Consider the following 21,259-nt stretch of genomic DNA (forward strand, 5'->3'; position numbering starts at 1 on the left):
GACCCGCGGCCGTGGCGGACACATCCACTGACCCAGTAAAAGCGGGGCTCTCCGGGCTTTTATCGAGCAGGCCGCGAGCGGCACGCCGCGCCGGCACCGCCGCGCCGCGCCAGATAATAATTGCACGATCCGCGGCAAATATCGCGTTAATTTATCGCGACGGGCTCTCTCGTCGGCGCGAGTGCTTACGTAAGAGCCTCGAAAAAAAAAAAAGAAGACGCGAAGGAAAAACAAACCGCCGCTGCGAATTTCAGTCTCGACGGAAGCGTGTGGGAGAGATCTTCGGTGGAGAGAGGGAGGGGGGGGGGAGAGAGAGAGAGAGAGAGGCGGAGAGAGGGAGAGACAACGGCGCGGAGCAGAAAGAGACAGAGATGGGTGGGAAGACGGGGATGGAGACGGGGGAGGGCAGAAGGGGCGAATATTCCGCTGTTTGGAGCGCACGCGTATTTACCGTCGCGTCGCGCTTTCCTCCGTGAAAGTGCCGTCGAAAATTTTGAGCACGCCCGAGGCCGCGCTCAGGCGAGGACTATGCGTCGAAAGATACTCGGAAGAAGGTGGCATCTGGCCGCGCGTCTCACCTGCACACACGGTGCGTGTGTTACGGGCAGCTGCCGCTCGCTCTGGTTATCTTCGTGCTTACGTGGATTGTGTGCCGGCGCGCGTGCCAGAACAAAAAATATATTTACGGAACGAGCGAGAGCGGCACGCTGCAAGCGAGCGAGCGAGCGAGCGCGCAGCGCGGTTAAAAACGCGCTCGCTCGCTCGCGTCACTGTCGGCGATGACGACGACGATTAACGAACGAATTGTCATTGAGCGCGTTGAAGGTGTCCGCCGCCTTTGAGCGGATTCACTCGCTTCTCTCTCGTAGGGCTTCGGCCGTTTAGGAAGAATTTCTCCCCCTAAGGACGCGCTCGTTGGGAACGATCGATTACCTACGGACTACAGGCACGCGCGGGAGCGAGCGTACGCGCGCTTCTTTTTTTGCTGTATTTCCGTTACAAGCTCGGAGATAGGATTCGTTTAATACGGCCGTTTGATGCTCCGCTCGTCTGAACGGAGTTTAAACTCGGGTTACAGTTTCATCGACATCGGTCGTAGAAACGAGCGTAAGAGGCGAGCGAGCTCGCGAGCTCGCTCTCTCTCTCTCTCTCTCTCTCTCTCTCTCTCTCTCTCTCTCTCTCTCTCTCCCCTCTCTCTCTTTCTTCGTTAGTTTCGCTCCTGTGCGCGTGGCATAAACGTAGCGTGGAGCTGTCGCACACATTCAAGGCTACCGCGCGGTTTCGTGGTGGAAACCGCGCGGTTACCGTAACACAATGAAACGATTACGATCAGAGTCGAATGATAAATTTCCAGAGAGAGAAAGAGAAAGAGAGCTACTTGTTAGGTTCTGCCTCCGAAGCGCGCGCTTGAGAGAAACAGAGAGAGAGAGAGAGAGAGAGAGAGAGAGAGAGAGAGAGAGAGAGAGAGAGAGAGAGAGAGAGAGAGAGAGAGAGAGAGAGAGAGAGAGAGAGAGAGAGAGAGAGCCACCCTCACGCGAGTCCTGCGTGACGAAAAATTCCTCAGGAAAGCGGAAACCCGAGGACAAGCGTGAGCGCAACTCGCTCCCAAAAAGAGATCGAGCATGTAAGTACTCCGCAAAAGTGGCCGATTTCTCCGACGGCAAACGGCAAGTTATTGCAGCTTGCGCGCGGCCGCGCGAGGGAAAACCCACGTTTATCGAGAGTGGCTCGGGAGCAACCTGTAACATGGACGGCGTCACGAAGCGTGGCGAGGCGGGGTGAGGCAGGGCGAGGCGAGGCGGGGCGAGACGAGGTGAGGCGAGGCAAGGCGAGGCAAGACGAAGCGAGGCGAAGCGACCCGACGCAACGCGATGCGATGCGATGCGCTGTTCGTCGCGCACACCTTTCCCGCACGCCGGAAGTGCTGCCATGCCACGAAACTTCTAGAACTTTCCCAGGCGAAGCGTGGGGTATCGACGCAATATTGCCGCGCGTCGGACGGTCGCGGACGAGCAAGCGAGCGAGCGAGCGAGCGAATTGATTCGATCGACAGGTCGTCGATCATTCGCGGAGAGCCGAGCAGCGAGTTCGCGAGCGAACGAACGGTGCAATTCATTCGAATAAAAATAGACCGCTAGCGCCGGAAGCGCGCGGATTTTTCAACGCGAGCACCGACGCGATTGGGCGCCGCCGCGGCGGTGGGGACGACGGCGGGAGGGGGTAGCTCGTCGAACGCCGAGATGTGGTGTCGCTGCCGTCGCGCGGCGAACTCAGCGCCGCGAATAATTGAATGGGCGTCGTGTGCGCCCTGCGACGTTTCTTCATCCGACATGGATTTTTTATCTTACATGCGGGTCTGCGTAAGATCGAAAGTGTCGGGTGAGTAACTCTGTTTGCGAGGTTATGACGACGGGCGATGTCCGGCTCGTTCCGGCTCGCGTTATTTCTTCATTCGATCACTTTCGATCGCGTCCGAGCGACCGAACGATTGCTTTCAAACGTGATAATCACCGCCGACACGTCCGGTGTACAAAATACTCCAGGTCTATCCGAGAGAGCCCGCTTATCGCCGATGACCACGACAGCTAACCCGGTTCGGTGATCTAGACGACGCAATGGCGCTTGTAAGAGTTGACAAACATCTAACATCATCTCGGGACGAGTTGAATTCTGAACGATCGATCTCAAGAGGGGGAGAGAGAGAGAGAGAGAGAGAGAGAGAGAGAGAGAGAGAGAGAGAGAGAGAGAGAGAGAGAGAGAGAGAGAGAGAGAGAGAGAGAGAGAGCTTAGCAGAATCACACCACGAGGCGAATGTTATTTCGCGGGCATTTCGGCATTCGAATAATTCCGCACGTGAGATAACGATAACATGGCGCTGAAGACCGGACGGGACACTGAATAAAACATAAGGAACGAGAAATGTAGCGGTTCATCCATAATAAATGCATTGACGTATAGGAATGAAGAATCGAGCCGAAGTATATGTAATTCCGAGTGATTGCATGAATATGCAGCGATGTACCTTGCACCAATCATTCTATCCCGGCGCGATATACACAGAGAAATCACTTTCACGTATCTATAACGGCGTCGCGTCTTATCAGAATCATGGCGAATCAATTGGACAGAGTTTAGTGCACACAAGCGTCGCGTTTGCTTCCGCTCAGCCCATAATTATTAATAATCCATTAAACCTGACGTGCAACCATACGCGCGACGACATACCGATCAAACACCGGCCGACGCGACGGTATCGCATTTTGTCGACATTGCGAAATACAATTATATACACTTGGCTCTTTGGAGCGACTTTTCCATCCTCCGTCTTATCCGTCTTCTCACTCGTCAGCCCGCGACGACAAGGAGAGAGAGAGAGAGAGGAGAGAGAGAGAGAGAGAGAGAGAGAGAGAAAGAGAGCGATGTGCCTCCGATTTCCCCGTACAACGTACAACGGAGAGCAGCGAGAGAGAGCGGAGCGTGTACGCGCGCGCATGCGGCGAGCGGCGCGCGGCCGCAGCGCCATCTGTAAACGAGCGGGAAAGAAAAGCGTTTGAAGGCCGCCGGCCCGCCGGCCGGGCCGGAGTCGCTCGGGTCTCGGGCGAATCAGTGCGCGTTTCCCTCTGCCATTTGCGCGTCGGTACGCGGCAGTGGTGTTACCGGAATCCCCGACGTGTGCTTACCGGTGCGTAGAAGACGCGTATAACGCCGTGTTGGCTGGAGGTGTGCTTTTCGCAAGTTTGGTGCTGTTCGCGCGTGCATTTCTCGCGATCTAATCGATCGGTATGGCGGACACTGAGGTCAAGTGAGTATATATATGCGTTCAGCGGTGCGTAAATACGCGCGACTACGCGCGCTATCGACTCGTCAACGGAAAAATCGCACGACTCGCTCGCGCGCGCCTCGGCGTCGTTTGCTCTGTCTCTCTCTTTCTCTCTCTCTCTCTCTCACTCTCTCTCACTCTGTTTCTCTCCTTCTCTCTGTCCTCTTTTTCTCCATTCGTCTCCTCTGCTCGCTCGCGCGCCAAATTCACGAAATTCACGGCTTTCTTCAGCACGATCGGACGTTATCGCGGCCGTCTCGCCTCTTTTCCTCGGATTATCGTAGTCCCGTTCTTTCGTCACCCTCGCCTCGATCGCTTTCGAATTTATCGTGGAGATAGTCGCGCGGTCGTCGAGAAAGGTTGGCTAGCACGCGGGAAGGAGCGAGGGGGCAACGGGGCGATGAGAGAAGGGGCCGATGTGCGGTGCGGGGGAACGAGTCAGCAAGCGATGCCCCTCTCTTTCTCTCTCTCTCGCTCGCTCACTCACTCGCCTCTTCTCTTCTCTTCTCTTCTCTGTCCTCTCTCCTATGTGCCGTTCTATCTCTCTCTCTCTCTCTATCTCTCTCTTTCTCTCTCTCTTTTCCTCTTCGCAACGATATGTTCTCAGGGCGATTCGCGGGACGCCTAACGATCGCTGGAAATTACCTGCCCTTGCCGTCGCGCGCGCGACACGACGCGTGCTCTACTTGCGGCAGTTCTATGGCGGCATCGTCGTCCCGCGCCGGATCCTCTCTTCTCCCCTTGTGCTCCCCTTGCTTCTCCGTCGCCCGCGCTCGCCCGCGCACGATCGAAGACGGGTACATCGCCGTTGATCGACGGCGACGGCCTCGTGTTTCTTTTGTCCCTCGTAGCGTTCGGCTATTTCGTTTGTTTACGTTGCATATATATACTGCTGTATACATATATATATATATGTATATGTATATACATGTATACATATATGTATACGCGTGCGCGCGCGCGAATGGGACCCGCGTGCATAATACGTACACATATTGCATGCACGGTGTTTTCCGCGGGTAATGCCCACAGCGTGCGAGAATACACAGGGAAACCATCTTTCTTCCCCTCTTCCCTCACTCTCTGTCTTTCTCTCTCTCTTTCTCTCTCTCTCTCTCTCTCTCTCTCTCTCTGTCTCTGTCTGCCTGTCTGTCTCTGTATTTCTTTCTTTAGTCGCCTTGATTCGTAGCGTCGTTGAGAGACAACGACGACGACCACGACGACGACGACGACGACGACGACGCTACTCCCCCATCATCGCGTGACTTTCTCTCGCTCCTTTCGGCGAAAGGAACCGTCTTTCCTCGTTTGATGCCACGCGCATTAACTTGAAAGCGGTCGACGACGTATCGATTTGTCGGCTCGCGTCGATTAAACGTTGGTGATAACGCAACGACGACGACGATGACGACGACGACGGCGGCGGCGGTAGCCGTGTGGCTTTATCGCGTGTTGCTTCCCGCGGAAATCCTCCGCGAAACGCCGGTGTAATAATCTCGGCTGGCGTCTCGAGACGCCGATGCATTGGACGCAGAAAAAAGACATCTATATTTACTCGTCTTTCTCATAGTCCTTGATTATGTATACCGGTCGCCCGCCCGCCCGCGTTGCTCACTTGCTATCTTCGGGGCGAAGCAGCGGTTAAGTGTATAACGGCATATCCTTTGCGTTTCTGCGCGCGTGTAAAAACCGCGATGTCGGGAGAACAGCGACGTAAAGGAATCGTATGTTATATATATATATATATATGTGTGTGTGTGACATCGCGTTACACACACGAGCGTCCACGGATCGCCACGCTGAAGCCTTCGGCGTCGTCGTGAATCGCGCTGAGAATGTGGTGGTGACGGTAGATATTGACAGTGCTGGTGGTAGTGGTAATAGCAACGGCGGCGTTGGCGGTGGCAGCGGCGGCGCGAGGGGAACGAAGGGAGGATAATATTAACCTCGCTAGGTGCCGCCACAGTTGGCGTCCTATCTCTATTTCGCTCCGTCCGTCGCGTCGTCCTTGTTGCTAGCCAGCAATGTGAAACGGCAGCAAATACCGAAGCGGGAGCGCGCCAGCAACGGCTTGTGATTTTGAACGTACGATTGCGAACGTACGCCGAGCGTCGTCGTACATGCGTGCCTGCACGCTTATGTATATTATTATTTTTAAAGTCTTTATTCAGCGCCCCGGGACGGATTCTCTCGAGCGTGGGCCAACAGTACGGCAATTTATCGACGTTTCTCTGACGATTTCTTAGCTAATGCGTTATGTATAAGGTTGAATATCGTGCAAGTAACGCTAGTTGCAACGCTGAGTTGCAACGTGTGATGCGCCCGGTGTATGTTCATGCAGTCTGCGATTTATTTGCGTCTCTTGTTTGAAGATACAATACGATGCGCACAATCCTGTGATATATCTAAAAATAGGAGGATTTTCTCAATCATGAGTGGAAATTAACTCTGTCGAAATATAATGTGAATTTTTGCATCCAATATCGAATTTATCTCCAGGAAGATAGAAGTAAAATTTGCTCCACAGTTCTCTGCTCTCGCAGTCAATATTTGATTTGGCAGAAAAAATATTAATTATGCATATATATATATATAGTACATATATCCTACTGAAATCTTGCTAAAAGTACAATTTGACAAGATGTACTAACGCATCATGTGTTGTTTTCAGGGAAACCAAAGTCACTACCCCGCAGAAGAAGGTAGTAGAGGAGGAGAAGGTGGTGCAGGAAGTCGATGAGGACTCGAAAACATCTGAGAATGGAGACACGAAGGAAACCAAAGAGAATGGCTCCAGCGAGGAGAAGGAGAGCGACGAGAAGGAAGCGGAATCTACAGAAAACGGAGACTCCACAGGCAAGTGTTGTCATCGGACAGATGCTTCAAAGTTTCGTTATTCATTCTTCTCGCGCACTTGAATTTCGAAGCGAAAAGAAATACAAGTGGTAACAAAGATACCCCCGATTACCGTTCTAGATGCCCCTGTCGACAGCTGTTGCGTAAAGAGGAAATCTACGGCCGCGGCTGACGCAACGGAGGAAGCAACGGACGGCGCGAGCCCCGAGAAGAAATCGAGACTCGAGGAGAAGTGCGCCGAAACCGAGAACAACGGCGATGCGGAGGAGGCTACGGCCTAATATTCTCTCACGTTTATTGCTGACAGACCTAATCCATAGACGCAATTTTAACTACCGAGTGTGAGGCCAGAGCAGATCCGATCGTCTGCATTTTCAGGAAAGGTGACGAGCATTCGAAAAACAGGGGAAAAAAGAAAAGAATAAAGGAACACTTGACGTTTATTGCATTAAGGATTTTCTGTGTTCAGGATGACTGTGTGTCTCTCTCTCTCTCTCTCTCTCTCTCTCTCTTTCTTTCTTTCTCTCTTTCTGTCTCTCTTTCCCTCTTGCAGTATTTCTTTCTAGAAAGGACAACAATTGGGTAACAGTGTAACACGTGTCCGACGCTAAAAAAAATTGCGATTACATTTGATCATGAAGTGTAAAGTGTAAACATAAACCGTGTTCTATCTGTACTGGCATCCACGCGCATACATATTATATATTCATTTAGCGTTAGAGCCCTAAAGTATAAGGAAGTATATCGATAACGTTAGAAATAATATATTTCTATGATTATACTCCATCAGGACAGACGATGGTGCGGTGTCTGGAAAATGGGTACAGTTGTGCAACAAATATTTCCACCTACTACTACTAGTCCTCATTGTTTCCGACGCACAGACACACATGTAGCTTACGTAGACATATACACATACCTTGGATTATAATACATCGGAGATAGAATACGGATATTTTTCTGCGAATCAAAATACATTCCCGAAAATAGAGAGATTGCGATTTGTAACATATGCGACCATTTGCCAACGTCGTTGAGAAATTTAAGAGAGCGCCATTTCTGCGGTTGATTTCAAATATACTTCTGATGACGTATTATTTATGAAATTTGTAACTTTCAAAAAGAAAAACAATGTTTATTTAGACTTTAGGTAAATTATATATGTGCGTTAAAATCTACTAACACGTGATGTGTTTTTGCAGAAAATAACTTTTTTGTTTTAAGAGGTAAAAACGTTTCCGAGAAGCTTGTTAATTTAGAAGCTGATACATGCTCATATCTTATTAAAACTCGCTGTCGTGACTTTTAGGAACCGAAATAACTATTTCTAAATTCTTTTTATTCTTATCGTACGAAGCGCAGCTTATATAATACGTGTAACTTGTCTTACTTCGGTATATTCTTACAGTGTACTTATATATGCGCATATATATACATGTGTATATATATATATATATATATGTGTGTGTGTGTGTATGTGTGTGTATAAAAATGCTGATGAGTAAAAAAAGTTCGGTTGGAATTTTTGCTAATGTTGCATAAAAGTAACGAAATGACGATCGTCCGACAAAAGAAGCCACAGTTGATATGTAATTGACTCTACATATAAATACAAATGTGACTCCAAAATTATCACGATCTCGAGATTAATCGTGTGACGTGATTAATATAGATTAAACTACTAATTTGCATATTACATAAAACTATAATGACTCAGATGTATCAACAGTTTGTCTTTTTCTTTTCTTTTTTTTTTTTAGTTTCCAACGCGTGATCTTCGAGAGTTCGAATATTTTATTTATCGCGAAGGTATCTCAATATTAATATAGTGGTTCATATATATATATATAATTTCCAATATAATTATTTCTTGCTTTATGTGTAATGAATATAACTGTCCATCAGTGAGGGTAATAACATGTATGTTTAAGATTTAAAATGGTAAAAATGTGTTCAACAGTAAATACAAATAAAGATGGTTCTCTATATTGGCATTGTGAAATATCCCTCGTACAAATGAATAAATGCGCATTAAAGTATAAAAAGAAGGGAAAGAAATGAAAACTCTAATATCAAATTTTTCACACTCTGTAAATACTTATATGTGGTATGAACTCTGTAATAAAATATATACACTAATGAAACCATGAAACAAATTCTGAAAATTTAATCAAAGAGTTAATTGAATAATGTTGACCCAGATAACGCAAAATATCCAGAGGGCTCAGGAAGGCTACTTGGGAAGTAACAGGTAATCAATTTTACAATTGTAATTTTTAAATTTCGCGGGCGACTATTTAAGAGGTAATAGTAGGAGCCATCTATCGTGCAGGTTAAAACTAGTCATAATTTTTCATACATCACATTTGTGCATTACTACTTTTGTGATATGGATTTATTTCAGTTTTATTCATACGACATACACTTTTTTCCTATTTAAATAATACATCAGAGTTCTTGTGCCGACGTTATCTCATCAATTTGCAGAAATGCTACGACCGGTTTTCTCCCGACCAGGTGAGGTTATGTGAATTGACCGCAATGCGCAATTTTATTACATTAACAACGCGATATACTAGAGTTGACGAAATATGTCATTGCACAACGAATGTTTCTTTTATTATCAAAAGACAACCCGCAGTTTGAAGGTTTACTCACAGTCGGATCTAACCTATATGTTGGAATTTTACACGCTAACCTCTGATGGGAATGCACGCGCGTTTGATTCGCACAATCTAATATGCGGTATGAGATATCAACTTTTAATTCGATATTTTTATTGATCAGGGGATAACATGTGGCAAGAAGATAAGCCCGATATCGATGCCCATTCGTCTACGCAATTTATTTACAATGCGCACCGCTCACTCGCACTTGATATGCAACGTCAACGGCTTCCTATATTCAAAAACAAAGACCACGTAATTTACCTATTAGAGAAATACCAAACCCTGGTTCTAGTAGGTGAAACAGGCTGTGGTAAAAGCACACAAGTGCCTCAGGTAAGACTTGTGGAGATGCACGTATCTTACACTCTATATTAAGATCTAAGGCTAACGATACTCTTATTACAATATTCATAAACATCCTAATTATCCTCATACGAATGTACAAAAGTTAAGAATTACCAAGATTGCTCTATGAGCAGCTCTATGAGCAGCTCTATGAAAAGAAAGGCAGCTTGGTGTGAGAAGGTAAGAGTTGTGTGTTATCTTATCAACGTAGCGAGAAATGGCAGTCTATCTAACGAAATTACGAAATCAAGGCATTGTCCAGTTGCGTATTTTTACGAAAAGTTGCAAGTGGCTAGTGACAGGATTGTTTCTCGACACACACTTCCTCTGCCGAGTGGCAATATTGTGCACGCCTATATATACTACTACGTACACACGCACCATGTTGGGCTGTCAGGGTTGCAAGTAAAACAAGCAAATACGCCGGAAGTGATTACAGCCCACTTTTTCGTCGCGAGTGTATTATCGGCGACAGTCGAACGTCAGGACGGTCTATATTTGCACACCAGATATATATATATATATATATATATATGCATAACATACACCTTTAAGCAACATCGATCGCGATGTGACTTCCGATATATTTCGGTTCCCGCTTATTTACGCGCCGCAGAAGTCAATTCCTTGTTAACTCGCGAGTAATTCCTCATTTACCACCTACCACGATCTTCGCACGAGAAGCGAATGTAATTCAGCACCGCGTGACTAATTTAACGACGATTAATCGCGTGCGAGAATTTAACTGCGAACGCGAGGACGCGCGCGCTGCAGATATCATTTTTCTTCCTACCTTCTTTCCTCTCTCTCTCTCTCTCTCTCTCTTTCGCGGGCCACCCTTTGCGCCGACGACAAGAGAACGTTAAAAAAGAATGTTCCCTCTCCCAACGTTATCGCGTTTACTGTTATCTGTATCCGCGCCGTTAGTATCACACGGCTTTTCCCCGTCGGCCGTCGTATTTCGACGCGACGCACGTTAATCGCGCGAGTCCTCTCCGCCGAATCGGATTAAAGATAAGCCGCGCGGATCGATCGTCGATACTGACCTATTACGGAATCAAGTGAAGCCCGTGACAGGTAGAGACAATTAACCGAGGAGAGAGCGTTTCGTCTGTCAGCGCGGTCGCGGTAGTACGTCGACGGATCCCTTCGGCGATCGCACGACCTCTCCAGGAGAGCGAAAAGAAAAGAAAAAAAAAAAGAAAGAAAGAAAGAAAGAAAGAAACCGTCGAAAGTGGCGAGAGAGAGGAGGACTGTTCGCGGGTCGCCGACGAGTCGCGCTTATCCGAGCCACGAAAATATCGGCTGACGCGGCGCCGTAATCTGATCAATGAGGAAGCTAAAAGTGCTGCGCTGATAACAGCCGGTGTGTGTCCGCCTGATGTGTTCGTGTTGCGAAATATTTCAGAGTACCATGGGATAATGGCACGATAAACCGCCCGCACCCTGAGGAACCGGACCAGCGTACGTTCTTGTGCGACAAAGATGCGTGCATGCGGCCCGACCGGCGCGACCGACAATTTCAAGTCTATCCGTCGTAATCACCGTTGTTGTCGTCGGCGTCGTTATCGCTAGATAGAGTGCTCGATTATCCATGCGTCAGTATCCTCAGAAACAAACGCACGATCGCATCGCATCATGAAAAAAGAACTGGCCCGCCGCCCGGTGAAAGTGCTGTGCGTATTGTGTAACGTTAATATTTGCCTATCTCTGAGTGGCCGCCGTTGCGATACAATCGACGTCGTATCGGCGTAGAAACTCGAGCGATCACGACCGAATCGATCACAGCGGGATCGAATGTATCTGGCGAGGAGAAAGGACGAAGAGGAGGATCATTCTGAAGAGCAACGGCGCGGCGGACGGGCGATTCTGCGGCGACCGGCGCGATCTTCGACGAAATTCTCATAACACACGTCGCATCCCGATTGTAGCCGGCTGACGAAGACAATCGGTCATGATTGCCGATAGCAATAATAGTAAAAGAAATCATAATAATCTTGACGGTAACAATATCGATAATAATCACATCAAGAGAGATCAGTAATAATAATATACAATGGATTATAGCGAAGGAAACGAGCAACAGGAAAGTCGGCCTTGAAATTGAATAAAGCATAATAATAATAGTAATAATAATAATAATAACAACAATAATAATAATAATAATAATAGTCAGCCATCGATGAATTGGCAATCAACCGTGACAACAATTGACCGAATTAAACAGACAGGCGAGACACTCGCCTCGGCCGGCGACGAGATAAGCAAACTAGGCGAGACGAGGCACCGTTTACCACCGCGGGAACAGTATTGCAAGATGTTGTGTTTGCCGGCGTTCACCAACCGCACCTGCCTGGCGTTTTCGCTGGTGTTGCTGGTGTACTTCCTCGGGATGGACCTGCTGCTCTACTTCAGGGCGCAGAATTACGACGTGCGGCCGCACGCGAATGACACACGCGGCGGTGCGACGTATCACTCACCGATCTTATGCGATGTGGATCCGATTTGCATGGTGACGGTGAAGGCGATGATGTTGGACCACCCGAATCACTTCGTTCTCAGTCCACTGGCGTCTCTGGTAGACTACCTGCTGGGTATCAGTCATTGTTGGACGTGGTTGTCGCCAAACGCCATCAGCGCCTTCCACGTGCTGGTTGCCATCATCGGCGCCCGTTACATCACGCGGAGCTCCCTCACCCACAGACGGCTGGGAGTGCTTCTGTTTCAAGTGAGATCCTGGCTGGACAACCTGGACGGCCATGTCGCCCGGCAGAGACGCAACATCGAGGGCGAGCGATCGGACGTCGGGTCCATGGGCTACCTAGTAGACGGTGTGTGCGATGGTCTCGGCTGCGTCGCGCTCATAGTCGCGGTGTTCCTGCTGCTGAAGCGCAACCGTCGCGCCTGCTACGAGCGCTTGCCCTCGAATCGTAAATCCGCCGCGTCCTTGGCGACCCAGCGTGACAACGGCAGCTCCTCGATCAAGACCTCTATCTGGAACTCGCCCTTGTATCATATGCTGCTGGTGGGCGTGCACTTTTTACTGACGAGCGTCGCATGGAATCGCTATATATTCGTGTATCAGGACCTCCTCGAGACCGACGACAAACCGCCTCTGCTCAGCATGGAGCAGTTTTATGCCAGGCAGACCAGCGTGCTTAGGAGCCCCGTCTTCTGGGCGGTCGCTCTCGGCTGGAAGATCTTCAACTTCCACGCGGTCATGGATTACATGCAGCTGGCGATATTCTTGGACCGCATCTGGGAGTACATCAGACTCGTGCGCTGGCCGGCATACGTTGTCCTGCTGCTACTGATGTTTATCAGCGAACTTCATTACTTACATGTTTATACTTACGTGCAAACTATACCGTCGGTCGCCAACGTTTACACTTTTCTCACGAACACGCTTGCCGCTCGATGACAGTCCGCTGTCCACTACTGAATGTCTCATGTTTGTTTACCGTTAATGGAAATTCTTTTCTTCAGGAGCTTACTGTCAAACCGCCTTCCCAGTCTCCCTCCTAGACAGGTCATGCATTTACAAATCTTTCGCGCTTTTAGTTCTAGTATCTTGCCTTACTGATCTGTACATGATCGACATTCTCCGAAAGCACGAAAGCGAAACTCAAGGCAGTTTGGAAATAAGCTCTGTGATTGTAATTAATATCTTCGTGAAACTCTGATGTTGTGATGACCGTTGTGATTTTTTCTTTTCCTTTCATCGCACAAATGCGACGGCGACGCTTATAACTCTCTTTCTGCAATAATGTCGTGAAACGCGCGCGTGTCTGGGTACATACACATTCGAGGAAATATATAACGATGGAATTTTCTTAATTGAATATATTAACGAAATTTTCTTAATCGAACAGTCGCGGCTATCTCACAACGCGATATCCAACGCAATAGAGACGCGGTTACGAGAAAATGAACGAAATTGTCCTCAGGTCCCGAGGAAGATTACAAGTCGAAGACAATGATGTTGACGAAACGACATATTATCGCCGATTCTCACATTGCGATTTCCGAGTCGCATATGTTAACGTGCGAGTACAAAACTAACGTTTTACTTTGTGTTGTTGATTTTTACAGCTATTAATATTATAGTTTACAAATTTTGTGTGCGTGTGTATGTATATGTATGATGTGTGTGTGTGTGTGTGTATGTATGTATGTGACACGCATACCCACGTGTTCTTAAGCCGACGTAAGATGATATTACAAGCGGGTGTAAGGTTTTGCCTTGCACCTTGCTGCCATGCATATAACATGAGGGATGTTTTGAAGTAACAATAAGTTTAACGCCAAGACGCGCGACGCTCGAACGTCTGTTTCCTTATCGCTGACTGTAACTTGCATTGTACTGTCCACGGCGCGAAGTGTGTCAGTCGTTGACTGCATAGTTAGGCATATTTTCTTTTTATCTAATCCAGTGCCAAGAGCGCGTTACCTGGCTCGCAGCGCACGCCCGCGCGAATAACGCAACAGGCCTGCGTAAAAACCTGTTACGTGCGCGAGCCGGAGAACCGTGAAGTCTCGTTAACGGGTAACGCGGAGTCAATGTCGATAACTGCGTGTTCGACGTGAGGTCTCCCGTTGAATTTGAGAACGCTGCGGCCAGCTTTTGTGTATTATTTTTATAACGAGGATCTTTAATAAAATGTATTTATATAAATCATAGTTGTGTGTGGAATACCGTGCGTTCATCCGTTCATCTCTCTTCCAGCGAATAATCTACTCCCCCGGTACACTCTCGCTTTGCAATTTGCTTCGGAATTACATGACAATGCATATTAATTTCTTAACACACACCCCCGCCGTTTGTTGTTACAAGGGCATTAGCGCTTTCATTTACGCAGTAATGTGGATTTTCTTGATTCTGATGTTTAATTTATATCTTGATAATATCTTGATAATATCTTGATAATATCTTGATAATAATAATAATACGTACACAGCGAGTTCGAACCAATTAATGTCACGTTGTATGTAAATCGCCTTTGTTATTCTTCAGTACCTCCTCGAAGCAGGATGGTGCGCGGACGGCAAAAAGATCGGTATCACGGAACCTAGAAGAGTCGCTGCCACCTCTCTGGCGAATCGCGTGGCCGACGAGCACAATTGCATTCTGGGGACCACCGTGGGTTACTGCATACGCTTCGACGATTACACCGATGACACGACCAAGATCAAGGTAGGATATCGCGCAAGATGAATAATGCGAGCTCAGGGTGCATAATTCCGTACAATTGCGGATAAAATATAATTTATTAATTTGATTGTTGCACCTTCTTACTCGTAACTTTTATGTCACACGAATCCGATATCTCGACATTCGTGTCGTATCGTAATATTTATTACCTTTGCTCTTATTTTATTTTCTTTGCTTCACTTTTTTTCTAATCTACTTTAAATAAATTAAAAGATTAGTTTATTTAACTCAGTATAAACAAATACAATAATATGAAAGAATATGAAAAATGTCGCAAAGAAATCTGTTATTATTTATTATTATGCTAATCTACTTTGTTCTATCGGGTTGTCCGGAAAGTAATTTTGATTTTTTTAATGAAAATGAAAGAGACGATATTTTTAGAATAGAAAGAAAAAGTTTTATTCGGTTAAGTAATGACCATTTTGTTCCGACATCTTTTGTCATCTTTGAGGCAACATGATTTCACGCTCATAGAACTTCTGGTCCTTATTGGCAAAAGACTGGATTAGTGGTTTTTGACACCATCGGTTGAATCGAAATTTTTACCATCCAAAGAATTTTGCAGTGACCGAAACAAGCGATAATCGGATGGTGCCAGATCTCCCGAACAACCCAATATCTCTCTATGCTATTTATTGTTTTACTTTTACTCTAATCTACTCTGTTCTATGCGTACTTTTTCTCAGTGGCTTTGCTATTGTTTATTATTATGCTTAATCGTTTCTATTTGTTTAAGACATCTCTCATATTTGTGTTTTGGTTTTCTTTTACCAAGACACTAATTCGCACACCTTGTTTTGTAGTACATGACGGAAGGCATTCTCCTGCGGGAGTTAATGAGCGATCCGTTGTTAACAAGCTACTCGGTCATTATGCTGGACGAAGTGCACGAAAGAACGCTTCTGACTGACATTATTATGGGGCTGCTGAAGAAAATAATCAGGGTGAGTCCATTAACATTCGCACGCGGCTGCGGCGGATTACCATAAATTGAGACGCGGGAAAACTAAATGTTGTTTTTGCAACACGGCGCAGAAACGGAAGAGCCTGCGAATTATCGTGTCGTCGGCGACCGTGGACGCGGAGGAGCTTCGCGACTTCTTCAACGTGAACACGACCAAAGACCCCGACAAGGATAGCGCCGTTATAATGAGCGTCGAGGGACGCCTATATCCAGTGGAAATATTTTTCCTGAAAGGTACACTCGCTAAGAGCCATTTGTGCGATTAATAATCTCGCTGTCCATTGTCTCGCTGTTTAATTGCGACCGTGCGTGAATTGCGTTGCAGAGCCTATAGCGAATTACGTTAATGGCGTGGTAGACACCGTTCTAAAAATACACGAGACGGAAAAGCCGGGTGATGTCCTGGCGTTTCTCACGGGACTCGATGAGGTCGATCGAGCCGTCTCTCTCTTGTCGGAGCACGCGGAGCTTATCAAAGACGGGAAACGTGAGTGATCTCTCCAAATAATCTTTCCAGTTCTTTCTAGTTCTTGCACGGATCCTGCGATATGCATTATTCAACGCTGCTGCGACGAAACTTATTGTTCCTTCAGTGACGCTGGAAATTCATTTTCCAAAGTTACGGCCAATTAATTTCCTACAGCTCTTCGTCGTCCTCGCGTTTTCGTGCATAGCGAACATGACAATGTAATATAATCCGAGAACCTTATAACCTTGTTCACGCAGCATTTTGTTAATTAATGCATACGAAGGATGAAAATGTATTAGTGACTTAAACGTAGAAGTAAATCTTCATGATTAGAGCGAATAATTGCTTCTCAGCAAAACTGCTGCCATTACCGATGTACGGGTCGCTGCCGAATACGGAGCAGTTGAAGGTGTTCTGGCGGGCGGCCAAAGACTCTCGGAAGATTATCGTGGCGACTAATATCGCGGAAACGTCTATCACCATTCCAAATATAGTTTACGGTACGTTAGCTGTATGCGCCATTTACTCTTCCTTCCTCCTTTGGCCGAAATACGAAGTAGTCCGGTGAACTGACTCGGCGACATGATTAAATTCTTCAATGTGTGCGCAGTAATCGACTGTGGTTTCGTCAAACTCCCTTGGTTCGAGGCGGAAACCCAGACGAATAGCCTCGTTATTGTTCCCGTATCAAGAGCTTCCGCCGACCAGCGAGCCGGCCGCGCCGGTCGTGTTTGCACAGGAAAAGCATATAGGTAAAAGAAGAATAAAATATCTACGGTATCAAAAAATCCAATCAATAGCCACTTTCAAATTGAATTGTTTCATTTCTATTTCATTTCTAATATAATTATGTTTGCCATATGAGATCCGTCATTTTGAATTTTGTATTTTTACACCGGATTCGTATTCAGCGATTTTAAAAAACCTTGAGTAACAAGTTTCGAGCGGATTTGACTGATTTTGAAAGTCCCATCCGCCATATTGGGTCTCTGCCATTTTGAATTTTGTATTTTTCACATCGGATTTGTATTCAGCGACCCAAAAACTTCCAGATAATGATTCTGAAGTATATATTATTATTTAAAATTTCATGTAAACGAATTTATGCTCTAAAAACGACAGCAGTTTTGTTTAGTATATGCTTATTAACAGCAAATTACTTATTTGAAATGAAGTTGAATTTGAATTCTAAAAGTTGATGTATTAGTTAAAGGAACATTTCAATAGTCCAACAATATCAAATATGCTAAAGAAATATGTGAAAAATTTAAATTATTGGAAAAACAAGCTTAGATAATAGGTGGCATTCTAGGAGGCACCACTATGCAGCAAAGGATTAAGTAATGGCATACAGAGTGTCTGCAACTCATGAACTCGGAAACAAAGACGATCTTGAATTTATTCTTGATCATTGAAAGACATTGTACATAAAGCAGTATAAAGAGATCTCTTTTGCATCAAGTGTAAATTATACAAATACCTCTTATGTACACATGTATAAAGCAACTAGGAGGCGATAAGACCAGTGACCTTGGTCCGACCTTATCGAGACTTTTGTCTGAAACACTTTTTCGAATAATGCATTTCTTTCGAGGTATTTAGAACGGGCATTGAAAATGGGTCTTACCCTGTCTGATCTAACTTGTAAGAAATGTTCCATTAAATATGATTATAAACTGACGAAATAATCGTTTCAGGCTGTACACGGAGGAGGCTTACGCTGGATTCTTCGAAGCGACGCCACCGGAAATGCAACGCTCGGATTTGGCACCGGCGATATTGCAATTGAAAGCCCTGGGTATTGACAATGTGCTGCGCTTCAATTTTCCGTCCGCGCCGCCCAGTAAGAATCTAGTCACGGGCTTGGAATTATTGTACGCGCTGGGTGCGATCGATGGCAATGGAGATCTGACGATGCCGTTAGGCCTCACCATGGCGGAGATACCTCTGGAGCCAGTGCTGGCGAAATCTTTGATTGTCTCTGGTACGAACAATTACTAATATACTCTTAAAATAATGCGTAAAAGTGTTATGCAGGCAAAGCCGGAGAAACACGAATAAAAGCGTGAGAGAAAAGTAAGGTCTTTCAGTCTTTACACAGGCTTATGAGAAATGAAATTCTGGCAATGAGAGAATATTTTGTTGATCGACAATAGGTGAAATGGAATGTTCGGAGGAGATCACGACGATATTCGCTCTTCTGCAAGTTCAAAACGTCTTCGTGCAACCGGGTGGGGGACAAGCTGCTCTGAAAGCGAGAATAGCGCATCGTAAGTTCGAGGTGGAGGAGGGCGATCTCTTGACCTTGCTGAACGTCTACACGGCCTTCCAGCAGAACAAAACGTCCGCCTGGTGCCAGAAACATTTCCTCAATTACAAAGCTCTGTGCAGGACGACGGAAATTCGCACGCAGATGCACAAAATGCTGAAACGCTTGGACATTCCGTTGATATCTTGCGATGGTATAAAGTCTGCGTTTATTTGGAAGCGATGTTATCGATATTGAATTCTCGAAAAGAAGTGTAATTATATTGTTGGTCCTTTTCAGGAAATATCCAACAAATTCTCAAATGTCTAACAGCCGGTCTCTTCCCTAAAGCGGCGTATTTGCATTATTCAGGTGTATATAGAACAGTTCGAGGTAACACGGACTTATTCATTCATCCAAACAGCTGCCTGTATACCTTGCAGCAGCCCCAATGGTAAGTTTAAGAGCTGTTTTTCGCATCCTCTTAATGGGAGTTCTTGCCTGTCTCATTCGGTCTTGTTTCATTCTAGGCTCCTATTCTGTGAGATCTTGCAAACCACTAAAACTTACATGAAGGACTTGACGGTTATTCAGCCAGATATGCTGCTAGAATCGGCGCCGCATTTTTACGAGAAAACATCTATTGAATCTGTTTAAAGTATTCGTGTAATTATAGAAATAAGTAAGAACAATTATACAGAACGTAACGTGTATGTACATATGATTATTGTCTATTTATAAATGTAATTTTTGCATTAAGAACCATATCAGTATTTTTTTAAGTCGCGCGTGTAATCGCGTGTCTACGTAAAGTTCATTTCCAACTGTAAACATGACTTTTATTTCTCATGAAATGTATATGTATAAGAGAGAATGAATATTTATTTAATAAAAATATTTTTTTAATTTACAGGCTAAAATTTATATACACGTTCCTCGATATATAACTTTTACTATATGCAATAAAAGAATTTTTCAAGTGACATATTCCTAACTAGAAATTTTAGGAAACGTATGGCAGTTAACATACATCTTCTGTTGGATATAAGTATAAATAATATAAATAATATAAATCGGTTATTTTCTTATAATTTATCTCTACAGTAGAAACCGAAAATTATCGATATCTTAATTGTTCGATACTTATCGATAGTTTGTAATGTGATTATCGATAATTATCGATATAGTTTTTGATAATTTCGTGATTTTTAAAAATCGTGATTAATTTTTAAAAAAATTAATAAAAAGGATTAGCAAGTTGGCGTTATTACAAGATAGCGTTATGTTATGTATTAGGTGGTTGCATTGAAATCCGTTATTTTTTTATTTTTTAAGCATTTATTTTGTAAAAACTTGTTGGGTTACATTAATCAAAGTATTTTCCCTCGGATGTTACTACTTTCTCCCACCTCTCTGGCAAAAGCTGAATCCCACGTCGAAAGAATGCCCTGTCTTTTGACGTTATCCACTCATCTATCCATTTTTGGACTTCCTCGTAATTACGGAAGAGTGTATCTTTTAAGAAGTGTTGCATCGACCGGAACAAGTGATAATCACTTGCAGCAAGGTCCGGAAAATACACTGGATGAAGGAGGCCCTCCGATTCCAGTTTCATCAGTGTTTTTTCATCGCCAATGCAACCGAGTGGCGCCGAGCGTTGTCGTTGGTTGTTGTGCAGTAGAATTATCTTTCGGATTCGTCGTGACACGGATAGACAGAGCAGGCTATGAGTGCGTGCGTGATGGGGGAAATCAGTAAAGAACCGTGGACACTGGCGTCGTTGATTCATGTGTACGGTTGTACGGTCATAGACATAAAGGTTGTCACTTTTTTTTAAATAACTTTCGGGACGTATCCCGACTCGAGAAGGATGAGAGCTGCTGCTCCGCCTACGGAGCACGCCTGCGCAGTGCGACTCACAACAAAAGGCGAGAAATGAAATATACGTGGTATGACATAAGTATGTAAACAATTCTTACGTAGAATTCTTACAAGTTCCGCTGCATTGATGTTGAAACATTTAAATTATAAAACACATAAATTACGTTGAAACATATTAATTATGTTGGAAATTGTTTTTATATTTGTCTATAGCGGAAAAGAATTAAGGATAGATATTACGAGCAAAATGTAAGAATTGTTTACATACTTATGTTATACCACGTATATTTCATTTCTCGCCTTTCGTTGTGAGTTACTACGCAGGCGTGCTCCACAGGCGGAGCAGCAGCTCTCATCTTTCTCGATTCGGGATACGTCCCGAAAGTTATTAAAAAAAAGTGACAAGGTCTCTAAAGGCCTATCTACAATGGCTGGAATAATAAGTTTGAAAGCGTAAGCGGTAAGAAATGAACCAACCACAGTCGATTATTCTTATAATACGACGGTGGTTGGTTCATTTCTTACTGCTTAAGGCTCGTCTACATTAGTTGTAAGAGTAAGGCTGTAAGGCTGTAACGTAAGCTGTCAGCGAATGAAAATATTTCATTTCGTGTTTTACAACTTTACAGCCTTACTCTTACAGCTAATGTAGACGAACCTTTAAAGGCCTTCTACAATAAGCAATTAGTCATAAGCTATAAGCAAATTTACCAATCACAATTGATTATTTCAAAAATAATCGACTGTGGTTAGTCAATTTGGTTACAACTTATGACTAAAGACCCATCTACA

The 21,259-nt window shown here is 45.2% G+C and overlaps 3 protein-coding genes across 3 annotated transcripts; all 3 read left to right on the forward strand.

Annotated features, from left to right (window-relative positions):
* The first annotated feature begins 3,554 nt into the window (after window positions 1-3,554).
* LOC105185094 (uncharacterized) lies at window positions 3,555-8,664 on the forward strand. The gene is made up of 3 exons (XM_011144338.3): window positions 3,555-3,802; window positions 6,492-6,676; window positions 6,797-8,664. The coding sequence occupies exons 1-3, from the start codon at window positions 3,783-3,785 to the stop codon at window positions 6,955-6,957; spliced, it is 366 nt and encodes a 121-aa protein (XP_011142640.1). The 5' UTR covers window positions 3,555-3,782; the 3' UTR covers window positions 6,958-8,664.
* Window positions 8,665-9,000: 336 nt separating this feature from the next.
* Window positions 9,001-19,451, forward strand: LOC105185093 (probable ATP-dependent RNA helicase DHX35). Its single transcript, XM_011144336.3, has 12 exons — window positions 9,001-9,193; window positions 9,464-9,678; window positions 14,705-14,884; window positions 15,709-15,849; window positions 15,941-16,103; window positions 16,195-16,356; window positions 16,692-16,838; window positions 16,949-17,090; window positions 18,036-18,322; window positions 18,495-18,800; window positions 18,887-19,040; window positions 19,117-19,451. The coding sequence occupies exons 1-12, from the start codon at window positions 9,166-9,168 to the stop codon at window positions 19,241-19,243; spliced, it is 2,052 nt and encodes a 683-aa protein (XP_011142638.1). The 5' UTR covers window positions 9,001-9,165; the 3' UTR covers window positions 19,244-19,451.
* LOC105185092 (Ceramide phosphoethanolamine synthase) lies at window positions 9,499-14,687 on the forward strand. Its single transcript, XM_011144335.2, has 2 exons — window positions 9,499-9,678; window positions 11,099-14,687. The coding sequence occupies exon 2, from the start codon at window positions 11,873-11,875 to the stop codon at window positions 13,109-13,111; it is 1,239 nt and encodes a 412-aa protein (XP_011142637.1). The 5' UTR covers window positions 9,499-9,678; window positions 11,099-11,872; the 3' UTR covers window positions 13,112-14,687.
* Window positions 19,452-21,259: the final 1,808 nt, after the last annotated feature.

This window comes from Harpegnathos saltator, unplaced genomic scaffold (assembly GCF_003227715.2).
Source record: "Harpegnathos saltator strain DR-91 unplaced genomic scaffold, Hsal_v8.6 scaffold60, whole genome shotgun sequence".
In the NCBI taxonomy this organism is placed as follows: Eukaryota; Metazoa; Arthropoda; class Insecta; order Hymenoptera; family Formicidae; genus Harpegnathos; species Harpegnathos saltator.

What these genes read in the sequence shown, in the direction of transcription:
- LOC105185094 (XM_011144338.3), top strand. Translation starts at nt 3,783, where the DNA reads ATGGCGGACACTGAGGTCAA. An exon ending in ATGGCGGACACTGAGGTCAA is followed by an intron (nt 3,803 to 6,491) that starts GTGAGTATATAT and finishes TGTTGTTTTCAG; the next exon opens with GGAAACCAAAGTCACTACCC. An exon ending in AGAAAACGGAGACTCCACAG is followed by an intron (nt 6,677 to 6,796) that starts GCAAGTGTTGTC and finishes TTACCGTTCTAG; the next exon opens with ATGCCCCTGTCGACAGCTGT.
- LOC105185093 (XM_011144336.3), top strand. Translation starts at nt 9,166, where the DNA reads ATGCTACGACCGGTTTTCTCCCGACCAG. An exon ending in ACCGGTTTTCTCCCGACCAG is followed by an intron (nt 9,194 to 9,463) that starts GTGAGGTTATGT and finishes TTTATTGATCAG; the next exon opens with GGGATAACATGTGGCAAGAA. An exon ending in GCTTATCAAAGACGGGAAAC is followed by an intron (nt 16,357 to 16,691) that starts GTGAGTGATCTC and finishes ATTGCTTCTCAG; the next exon opens with CAAAACTGCTGCCATTACCG.
- LOC105185092 (XM_011144335.2), top strand. Translation starts at nt 11,873, where the DNA reads ATGAATTGGCAATCAACCGTGACAACAATTGACCGAATTAAACAGACA.